The sequence below is a fragment of the Cornus florida genome, unplaced genomic scaffold (genome assembly GCF_030987335.1).
Source record: "Cornus florida cultivar Cherokee Brave unplaced genomic scaffold, ASM3098733v1 CherokeeBrave_3.0.0_Hap2_Chr01, whole genome shotgun sequence".
Lineage (NCBI taxonomy): Eukaryota > Viridiplantae > Streptophyta > Magnoliopsida > Cornales > Cornaceae > Cornus > Cornus florida.
Window position 1 is genome coordinate 93761642 of NW_026775571.1, and position 11969 is coordinate 93773610.

The following is an 11969-nucleotide window of genomic DNA, read 5'->3' on the forward strand; positions in this document are numbered from 1 at the left end:
TTCATGTTGATGCTTTTTGGAGAAAACATGTTTCTATAATTCATCCAAGGCTTCCAATCTTTGGGTCACTCTGGCAACTTCTTACTTTGCATTTCATATGAAAAACAACCTTTCAAATAACTTGCCTGGCAAATTTCATTAAGAAGGCAACTAATTTCTTTTTGTCCCTAACAATGAATCAATAATCAACTTTATTAATAAAAAATAAAAACAACAATAATAATATGATCCTTCTAGATTCAACTAAGCACTATGGTCAATTTATTCATTGTATTTGGTGACATCTCACCATCAAAAGAAAAGTAAAAATAGAATGCAAGTTAAATGTATCTCTCGTGTCTTGACATTGATGATATTATAATGTATATATTTATTCAGCCCAATTTGGTATTTGGTATTTGTGTAGAAATTTATTTATTTATTTATTAATTTATTTTGGGTTGACTAGAGGGATGTCCCTACTGTTGGGGTGGGAATTTTAATCCTCTGTACAAGTGACTGATCCAATGTCATGCATCAAAAGGTGATTCATGGAAGCTTCAAATCCTTTTTTTAATCATTTTTATGGATTAAAAAAGACTGCAACACATTGTTGAATAATGCTAGCTACCTACCCCACGGATAATTCATTCTTCTTGTAGGGCTTCTTCCGTGAGTAGTTTTTTAGAAAATTTTCTGCCTGTTGTTTGGATTTACAAAAGTAGAAATCTAATTTGAGTTATTTAATTTAATTACTTTGTTTAATTATACTAACTTCCCTGTGGAAACAAAAGGTATTGATCCAAGTGTTTAACACGGGTGCTACCTAGACAGGTGATATCCATGCTTCGAAGAAACATGGAGATAGGCAGATTGATGTTCAAAGTTTCATATGAGCGAGCAAAGTCAAAATAAAAAATTCCACTTTCTTTATTTGCCTTGGCCCCCACAGTTCTAACCATCATCAGTTGATCACCACCTGCCCTCTTTGTCAATATATTTTATATTTTATATCGACATATCTACATATGTTTTCTTTGTTACACCTGGCATTCAGATTTTGGTAATCTCTCCTTCCAAAGTTTTCAGCTGAACCAAATGGACTATTGAATTATTCAACTGTGGCTAACCCCTTCAATTGAATTGTACTTTGGCAACAGATGAGAAGACATCACACCTTCCATCTTCACCAACAAGAAGCACTCAACAGAGTTATCGGACTGCAATGGTACGTACAAGCTTAATGCCTCTTCTTCTAATCCTTGTTCTTGTATCTTACTATTTTTGTACCTTAGAATTTTGCACTGCCACAGATACAGTTACATCAACTCAACCCATCAAAGACACTGAAGCTATAGTCTCCAATGGTGCCACCTTCAAACTGGGATTTTTTAGTCTTCTTAATTCTACCAACCGGTATGTTGGTATCTGGTACAACGACATCTCTGCCAAGGCTGTGGTATGGGTCGCCAATAGAGATAAACCTCTCAATGACTCTTCTGGTACTCTGACAATTTCCAAGGATGGAAATCTTGTAGTCTTGGATGGACAGAAACAGATTGTTTGGTCATCAGATGTTCCAAATTCTTTGGCGAATTCAAGTGCCCAGCTTTCAGATTCTGGGAATCTTATCTTGCGAGATGGCTCCAATGGAAACATAATATGGGAGAGTTTTGAACACCCTTCTGATTCTTTCTTGCAGGGGATGAAACTTAGTACCAACAAGTTTAAAGATAAGAAGATTCAGCTGACCGCATGGAAAAGCCCTTCAGATCCATCCACTGGAAGTTTCACTTTTGGCATCAATCCTCTGAATATTCCAGAAATTTATGTATGGAATGGTAGTCATCCATACTGGCGCAGTGGCCCATGGAGTGGGCAGATTTTTATTGGCATACCTGGCATGATTTCTGCATATTATGGCAGATTTGAAATTGTAGATAATAATAACGAAGGAACCGCAGACCTAAGTTACACATATACAAACAAGTCTTCTCTGTTATGCCTTACCTTAATTTCTAACGGAACTCTAATTCAGAAGCAAAAGGAGGTAGGAAAGGGGACTTGGGAAACTACGTGGTCCTCTCAAGAAACTGAATGTGACGCATATGGCAAGTGTGGTCCATTGGGAAGCTGCAATATTGTGCAGGGTTCACCAATTTGCACCTGTTTACAAGGTTTTGATCCAAAGGATATGGATGAATGGAAAAGAGGAAATTGGTCCAGTGGATGTGTAAGAAGGAGGCAACTGCAATGCGAGAGAAACAACAGTGATGGTGGTGAAAAGAGCAAAAAAGACGGGTTTCTGAAGCTAAAGACAGTGAAAGTGCCGGCCTTTGCTGAGTTGCTAATTGCTTCAAAAGATGACTGCAAAAGCCAGTGCTTGAATAATTGTTCTTGTATGTTCTTGTATAGCTTATACATATTATAGTGGCATTGGTTGTATGAAGTGGAGTGGAGAATTAATTGAAATACAGGAATTTTCCTATGGTGAGGCAGATCTTTACATTCGTGTAGCATATTCAGAACTTGGTAATTTTTTTCGTCATCCTTAAGAAAATTAAATAAAATAGTAATATGTGCTACTAGTAATCCTTTTTTGCTTCTTCTGTTTCTTTTACTTGTTGATTGAGAATAAGCAAATATCACTTGAATTTGAACCATTGCATATACTAAACATGTTAGCCACTTGACATTTGTACTCTAATTTAGAAACGTGTGAGTCTATTTTAAAAGAGAGCCATGGAAATTGTCTAAAGTCTCAATTTTTGTTGTGTTCTACAGGAAAAAGGAGAAGCTCAAAACTAGTTGTCACAATTGCAGTGGTCATAGTGTCAGTAACCGCTGCATTCTGTATCTATCTTTTCTAGAGGTGGATGGCTAGACCACAAGGTATATGTCCATTGAAATTAGCTCAAGAGATTAAAACATATTTGCTGTTATTATGTAGATTATCTATTAGTAAATTTTTATTCGGGAAGGAATAAAAAAAGTGAGATATTGCTATCTAAAAGAGGGGAAGAGAATTTAGATTGTTCAAATCAAAGCATGCTTGGAGATTATTTGAATCAAATGAAATTTGAAGAGCTACCTCTATTCAGTTTTGAGAGACTGGCAAATGCAACAGACAAATTTGATGTGGCCAATAAACTCGAACAGGGTGGTTTTGGTCCAGTGTACAAGGTAATGGTTGTTCATCTTGAGCTTTTACACTGCACCCCAGAAAAAAAAAAAAAAAAATATATATATATATATATATATATATATATATATATATATATAAATTTCATCTTTATTTTCAGGAAAAATTGCCAAGCGGACAAAATATCGCTGTCAAACGACTTTCGAGATCCTCTAGACAAGGACTGGAGGAGTTTATGAATGAGGTGGTGGTAATTTCCTAACTCCAGCATCGCAATCTTGTTCGACTTCTTGGTTGTTGTGTGGAAGGAGAATAAAAGATGTTGATATATGAATACATGCCAAATAAAAGTTTGGATGCATTTCTCTTTGGTTAGTTCATGATAAAGTTAAATATGTTATTTCAATACCATAACCTTTTCTTTTGTAGTCTTTACTCTTTAGGGACATGCTGATCTACTAAAACTATAATTTTTGTCTCAAAATAATTTTATTCTCACTACAACTTTTGATAACCTACTTCTTTTCTTGTTTTTTCTTCCTTCAATATTCTTCCAAATCCAATCAAGAAAAAAACTCCATGATTGGAGAAAACGTGCCAAGATTATTGAAGGGATTGGTCGAGGCATTCTTTACCTTCACAGGGATTCCAATTTAACAATTATTCATAGAGATTTAAAGACGAGTAATGTTTTGTTAGATGAAGATTTAATTCCAAAAATTTCAGATTTCGGCATGGCAAAAATTTTTGGAAGCAAACAAGACCAAGCCAACACTAGAAGGGTGGTTGGAACATAGTAAGTAACCTTTGCTTTGTCCGAAATGATAATCATTCATGTTATAATCCTTCTTTCTCATGGGATAGTTCAACTCAAATAATTTTACTCTATGGGTTGTAATGACACAATGCAGCGGCTATATGTCCCCTGAATATGCAATGGAAGGGCGATTCTCGGAAAAATCTGATGTCTTTAGCTTTGGAATATTGTTATTAGAGATTGTAAGTGGGCGGAAGAACACTAGCTTTTATCACGATGAGCACTCTTTAAGCCTTCTAGGATTTGTAAGTTCGTTCACCTGAAGTGTTGCCTCTGTTACTCCATTGTTCCTTTTAATCTTTCTAATTTCAACATTTAATGGTTGTGTTGCTATGTCCAAGCATGGAAGTTGTGGAATGAGGATGGGATTGTAATGCTAATTGATCCGACCATTTCTGATCCATGCTTCGAAGTGGAGATCTTGAGATACATACATGTAGGTCTGTTATGTGTCCAAGAATTCACCAGAGATAGGCTAACTATTTCTACTGCTCTCTCAATGTTTAGTAGTGAAATTGCAAATCTTCCAACTCCAAAGCAACCTACCTTTACTGAAAAAGAGATTCTCCCAAATAAAAGCTCTCCTGCAAACGTCACTGTTACAGTCATTGAAGGCCGTTAGCATGTATGTAATCTTTTGCTTGTTTCGTTCCCAATGTACACTGCAATCGAATATACAAAGTTTTGTTTTTCTCATTGTTGTTGTCATTTTTTTTTTCAAAAGCCAGCCTTTGCCTTGATCCATTCATGTTGATGCTTTTTGGAGAAACCCTGTTTCTATAATTCATCCAAGGCTTCCAATCTTTGGGTCACTCAGGCAACTTCTTACTTTGCATTTCATATGAAAAACAACGCTTTCAAATAACTTGGCTGGCAAATTTCATTAAGAAGCCAACTAATTTCTGTTTTTTTTTTCCCTAACAATAAATCAATAATCACCTTTATTAATAAAAAATAAAAATAAAAACAACAATAATAATATGAACCTTCTAGATTCAACTAAGCACTTGGTCAATTTATTCATTGTATTTGGTGACATCTCTCCATCAAAAGAAAAGTAAAAAAATAATGTAAGTTAAATATACCTCTCGTCTTGAGATTGATGATATTATAATGTATATATTTATTCAGCCCAATTTGGTCCAATGTCATGCCTACCCCAGGCTTATTCAGCCCAATTTGGTCCAATGTCATGCCTACCCCAGGCTTCTTCCTTGATGGCAAAAATTTTCTGCCAATTTTTTTTTTTTTTTTTTTTTCTTAGTTAGTACTCATACACACTTGTCTCTTCTGAGACTTAAATTTCTGACCTCTCTTTGCAAAGTAAGAGCCTGATATCGTTAGGTCACTGGCCCGTTGGTAATTTTTTGCCAATATTATTTGGATTTACAAAAGTAGAAATCTAATTTGAGTTATTTAATTTAATTACTTTGTTTATTTATACCAACTTCCATGTGGAACTTGATTATCCATCCTCACATCAAGAGTGCCCTTAAAAATGCTAATATGAACATTTTATCTCTCTCCCATCTTCACATCAAGCAAAAGATGATGAAAGAAATAAAATTTTATGTAATATATGAAGCAAGACGGCTTAATCCACTTAAAAGGAAACGTGTAGCACCATTTTTGTACGGTCGTGAAAGTAGTTCATGCATTTATTTTGCTCCTACGGTTTATCTAGAATGATTTCTAGCAATTTTTTTACTTGTTTTAACATCTCCAGAAAAAGAAATGGAGAAATGAAGATAAGATTGTAACACTAATAGATTCTAACAATTTCTGATCCATGTCTCCAAATGGAAATCTTGAGATAAACCAACTACAAATGTTGGGTAAGCAAGAATTAGCCAGTGATAAACCAACTACTTTAACTGTCATTTTAATGCTTAATTGTGAATTTCACTGTCATATTGCATCTTCTAGGCAGAGCCAAAGGAGATGTGTGATTTAGACCTTTAAACGGGTCGGATTCAAATCGAATTATAATTTAATTTTGATACGAAATATTCGACTAGATAAGAATTTCAAGTAACATGGAGACTCAAAGGGTATGAATAAACTTGAGGAAATAAAAATAACGATTATTACCCTCTCCAATGACTCTTAAATCCGTAATGGACAAGGAAAGTAAATTTGTTTCATGATAGAAGACTACTACCGTTAAAGCTTCTATAAAAGAAGTCATCAGTCAAACTAAAAAAGTACGCTATAAATTTCATATTTAATCCTTATTAGACTATAACAACCCTAAACTGATACCAATTAAAAATAATAATAATAATAATAATAATAATAAATAATAAATAAATAAATAAATTGGCATGACCTGTTAAAAAGGGACCTCCAACAATCTACTTAAATTATAAAAAATAAAAAAATAATAATAAAATGCAATGCCTTTTCTTGATCCTTCAAGACTTATCCAACCTGCCCCAACACACAATACAAAAAAATATAATACAAGCCCAAAACAACAACATCAGCAATCTCCTCAAGATGGCCATCATCATCATTACATTCAACACAAAATATTTACATAGTCTCGCTTCCCTTCAAAATACCAACAAGAGTTATAGTTTAAAATGCATGACCATGTCTTGCAAAATGTGTACACTTCACTATGGTTTTGAGACTTTACAAAAGTGTAGCAAAATACAAAAGATAGCAAAAAATATATATATTCCTAGTCCTCCTTAATTTTTGTGAAGGGTCTGCATCTCCTACTTCCTTCCCGAGTCCTGAAAAAATGTGAAATGTAATGGGGTGAGCAAATTGCTCAATAGGTGGTGCCTAAGATACATCTCTTGTAACCCCGTGAATCCAAACAATGAATAGATCAATAGGAATTAAGCGAGATAATGTTAAGCCGGGGGAAAATACAACATTAATTTCAAATTCAAAAATAAACAATGTTGTGCCATGATATGCAATGCCATGTATGTCACTCCCCATTTTCAAAATTATCCATTACTTCAGAAACTGTTAATATAACCCGTCCGTTGGTGACTCTGCAGTGACACAAGAGAAGGATTGGCTACTGTCCTTGACCCTTGGTACCTCCGCGGCATCATTTGAGGCTCAGCTAGCTCAACCACGCTAGGGTAATCTCCCTAATTCCCTCTAGGTTATATTAATACCACGGCCCTTTGGTGACTCCGTGGCAATCGAGTTTTTCATAAAATCACTTTAATCAAAACTTTGCCCCAAAATCTCTTTTTCATTTAGTTCAAATCATTTTGCTCCTTTTTCCATGCCCAATGCTATAAATGCATGTCACATACTTTGACATCACTATGAAAATAAAAGAATTTCTACTATATAATTTAATATGCTTCCACATAACAAATTTCTAGCAAAATAATAAACACCATGGTATAAAAATTAACACTTAGGCATGCTTTTTATACAATTTAATTACTACACATAATCATATATTTTATCTACAACAATAATATCATTTCTAAAGCAATCAACTTAAATTAAACATGCTTAACAACAAATATTGAAAGAAAATTCACGAGGGAACAAGAAATTGGGAATTAGAAACTCCTACCTCAAATTAAGCAAGAACTCCCAAATTTGTGCACAAGATCTCAAATTTCCTAAAGTGCTTCAAATACGAAATTACTCCGATCAATTTGTAGATCTCGCCATGATCTTCAATTTGCTGCAAACGGTTCCCAAAAATGCCAAGAATTGTGGGAGAAATCAAGGTTTGAATATTAAAATCAAAAGAAAAAGAAAAAAGTCTAGAAAGAGGGGGAAGAGAGAGACCAGTGGGGTGAGAGAGAAAAAAGAGAGGAAATGTGGTCTCTTGACCAATTAAAGTGGTGGTGGGTCCCATCATTAAAAATATTTTCTTTTCTTTTTATTTATCTCCTCATTTTACACCACACAAATATATATATATACATATACTCATATTAATTTACAACCACATAAATTATATTAAACAAAATGATTTATGATGCAAATGGACCCAAACAAAAATCCTGTACGCAACAATTCCGGTTGCGGGTCTCACACGGGACCGTTCGGCCAGAAAACGGAAAAATGTAAAAATGACAAACCTTATATTTCAAAGAATCCTAAACTCAATGAAATATCCCAACCAACACTCGGACACAATCGACACACCCCACGGTATTCAGTACGCAAAACGGCAAAAGATGAAAATGTCCTTGAAATAACAAAATTCCAAAAAATGGAAAATGATAAAAAATGAAAATATTATACGGACATTCAATCGTTAAGTACTAACTTGACCGTCGAAGTGCTCCCGACTGGCACCACGCCGGTCATCACTTCTCTCTTGTCATGCAGGAATCGCCACCGACTCCGGAATATGCAAATTTTTACTTTACCAAATTTTATAATATATAAATTGGATAATTATATATTATATTATAATGAATTATTATCGAATTGGATCGACCATAATTCATATATGATTTGTTTAGCTAACGAATTATCGAATTCGAATCATTAACGAATTAGCGAATTAAATTTTCAATTCTTATTCGAATCAAAATGCACTCCATTCGCAGGTCTAGTGTGATCACAATGCCACTAATGCAATTATTAAAGGTGCGTCAATTCTTGAAATTGATTTTTCCCTCATATACTCCTTTAATTGAATATAGAAGTTTTGTTTTGTTTTAGCATATAACTTTGTCAACAATTTTATAAAAGTCAACTTTTGCCTTGATCACATCCACATTGAAGATTTTGACCTTTTTACCAAACTTCTTGTCTTTGGGGTTCATTCATCTGGTCAGGCAAGGAACTATGGCAAATTAATTATTGGCCTAATTGTTAGAGCTCAGCTTTCAATGTGTTCAGATTTGAGTCCTCTCCCTCCTTAATTTATAAGGATAGAAATAATAATAATAGTATTTCGTAATAAATAAATAATAATTAATTACTTGAGCAATAAGTTATGCAAGAAAATCATCTCCTGTGCTATATATTATATTATAATGAATTATTATCGAATTGGATCGACCATAATTCATATATGATTTGTTTAGCTAACGAATTATCGAATTCGAATCATTAACGAATTAGCGAATTAAATTTTCAATTCTTATTCGAATCAAAATGCACTCCATTCGCAGGTCTAGTGTGATCACAATGCCACTAATGCAATTATTAAAGGTGCGTCAATTCTTGAAATTGATTTTTCCCTCATATACTCCTTTAATTGAATATAGAAGTTTTGTTTTGTTTTAGCATATAACTTTGTCAACAATTTTATAAAAGTCAACTTTTGCCTTGATCACATCCACATTGAAGATTTTGACCTTTTTACCAAACTTCTTGTCTTTGGGGTTCATTCATCTGGTCAGGCAAGGAACTATGGCAAATTAATTATTGGCCTAATTGTTAGAGCTCAGCTTTCAATGTGTTCAGATTTGAGTCCTCTCCCTCCTTAATTTATAAGGATAAAAATAATAATAATAATATTTCGTAATAAATAAATAATAATTAATTACTTGAGCAATAATTTATGCAAGAAAATCATCTCCTGTGTTATAAGAGAACCTGTGCCATTCGGTGAGTTAAAATGATAAAGGTTAAAAGTTAAAAAAATAAAACTTTCGTGTATCATTACACACATACATACAAGATACTTTAAGATATACGTTAGGAAAATGTTGGGATGCTAGTAAGAAGAAAGTTGAAATATACTCTATGAAAATGTTGTGATGTAAGGTTAATGTCCCAACATTTTCCTGACATGCATCACAAACAAGAGAAAAATATGAATAGTGGGATACTAGTAAGAAGAAAGTTGTATTGTATATTAGAAAAATAATGCAATGCAAGGCTAACATCCCAATATTTTCTTAACATATATCCCAAATAAGATAAAGATATGAATAGTAGGATGTTGATAAGGAGAAAGTTAGGATATACATTAAGAAAATGTTGTGATGCAACGCCAACGTCTAACATGTATCCTAAACAAGATAAATAGATGAATAGTGAGATGTTGGTAAGGAAAAAGTTGAAATGTACATTAAGAAAATATTGTGATATACTGTATGTACCAAGATATGTTAATTTATGTATTTATATAATAAGTGAGATATTGATAAGTTGGTAAAGAGAAAGTTGTGATATACAGGTTGTATTAAGATAGGTTTATTTACATATTTATATAATAAGTAACTTAGGGTGAATTTTTAACTGACTTGTTTAGACAACGACTTGACTCACCAAAAACAAAATAATGTTCATTGACTCGGACAAAAAAAACTATAGGGGAAAAAATTATCCATAATTTATGCACCGAGGAGGGGTATAAGAAATAGAGTAGTGCTAGGCTCGCAATAGCACTACTCTAAGAAATAAAAATCATTTGTGGTGCTTGAGCAATCTTTGAAATCGGTGCCTTGATTTGAAGGTTGAAGTTGGAAAGTCATTTTCAATCCCATTGGATTTGTGGTATTCTTCAACATTTTGGAAAATGTGCACTCAAAATGGAGAATTTTTGTAAAATAATAATAATAATAAATAAATAAACAATAATTAATTACTTGGGCAATAGTAATGCACTGAGGAGGGGTGTAAGAAAGAAAAACCGTTTGTGGTGCTTGAGCAACTTTTTCTTTTCTCTACCAGTCTCGGAGCCTTCCTTGAATAGAAGGTTGGAAGTTAGAAAGTAACACTCTGATTTTCAGTCCCATTGATTTGTGGCATTCTTCAACTCTTGTAAAATTTGCACTCACAATTTTGAATTTTTGTAAAAATTCAAAAAAAAATTTAGAAAGTAACACTCTGATTTTCAGTCCCATTGATTTGTGGCATTCTTCAACTCTTGTAAAATTTGCACTCACAATTTTGAATTTTTGTAAAAATTCAAAAAAAAAAATTAAATTTTTTTTTTAAAAAATAGACCTAATTTTTGACCACAGACAAATCCGCGTTTACTGTTTGTCCAGGCTTTTACCAATATAGTGAACAATGACCCCTAATCCAGCTAGGATATTTTATTTCTGGAAGCAACAACCTAATTTCATGGTGTTGTTAGAACTACCATGACAGTTGCCATTTTTATACTATTAATTATGCACCTGCTTTTGTTGAAAATCAAATTTCTGTACCAACTGTAATTTTAAATTTAATTCCAATCAACAGATCATAACTCTCTTAATTCGGTATTGATTGTGCAAGTAAAATATATCTAAACGATATAATAAGCAATTAAGAATAAATACATATTTTAATATGATTTGCCAATTATTAGGGGTTTAAGACAATCAAAAACCTCCACCAAAGTAGGAGACTGACCAGCAATTTTTTTCCACACACAATAGAGAAATAAGATTATAAGGTTGAAATATTGCAGTGTTTATAATATCTAATTTCTATAATTTTGGGATTGGTGTCCTACAATCTTGGATGTTTGGTTGTCCAGAAAATATGAGAAAACAAACAACTGCTGAACTTTATTACATCTAGTTTGATCCAAAATTTAAGATTCAACCTCAAAAAAAATAAAAAATAAAAATAATAAAATCCTATATACTCGTATTTCAAATTGAGTAAATAAGTACCTTTTATGAATTTAAAGATTGAAATAGCTTAAATACTCTTCAAACAAAATAAAAATAAAAACATCAATTTTAATTTTTAAAATTTATATATATATATATATATAAATTGATCAAAATTAAAAAATAATACATATTAAAAAAGTAATTTGCACATATTTTTAAATATTAAAAATTTATATGTACACAGCAGAAGTGTGTTTTTGTTTTTGTTTTTTTTTTTTTTTTTTAGGTTTCTTTTATTTAACAAAATTGTGAAATTGCTACTACTAATTTACTAGGAGACCCAAATCACCTTCTGTTCTGCTCTCTACTGTCAGTGAATCCTCCTCCCCTAATTTAATTAGTTGTATCACCCACCTACCCTCCAAACCCTAACACTAAATTTAGTAATCAGTTGCTCAACCCTAAACTGTATCACTCTCTCTCTCTCTATTCAAAGATCGATGACGAGCTTCATCCTCAAGCC

General features: G+C 32.8%; 1 protein-coding gene, 1 long non-coding RNA gene and 1 pseudogene across 2 annotated transcripts; 2 read left to right on the forward strand and 1 right to left on the reverse strand.

Moving 5' to 3' along the window:
• The first annotated feature begins 837 nt into the window (after positions 1-837).
• Positions 838-4625, forward strand: LOC132277731 (G-type lectin S-receptor-like serine/threonine-protein kinase At1g11330; annotated as a pseudogene).
• Positions 3052-4560, forward strand: LOC132277736 (G-type lectin S-receptor-like serine/threonine-protein kinase At1g11300). Its single transcript, XM_059779584.1, has 3 exons — positions 3052-3162; positions 3986-4187; positions 4280-4560. The coding sequence occupies exons 1-3, from the start codon at positions 3052-3054 to the stop codon at positions 4558-4560; spliced, it is 594 nt and encodes a 197-aa protein (XP_059635567.1).
• A 1804-nt stretch (positions 4626-6429) lies between the features above and the next one.
• On the reverse strand, positions 6430-7815 carry LOC132306935 (uncharacterized). Its single transcript, XR_009482135.1, has 2 exons — positions 7495-7815; positions 6430-6679 (listed from the first exon to the last, which is right to left on the reverse strand). It is a non-coding gene; the product is annotated as an uncharacterized LOC132306935 (long non-coding RNA).
• Between the last annotated feature and the right edge of the window lie 4154 nt (positions 7816-11969).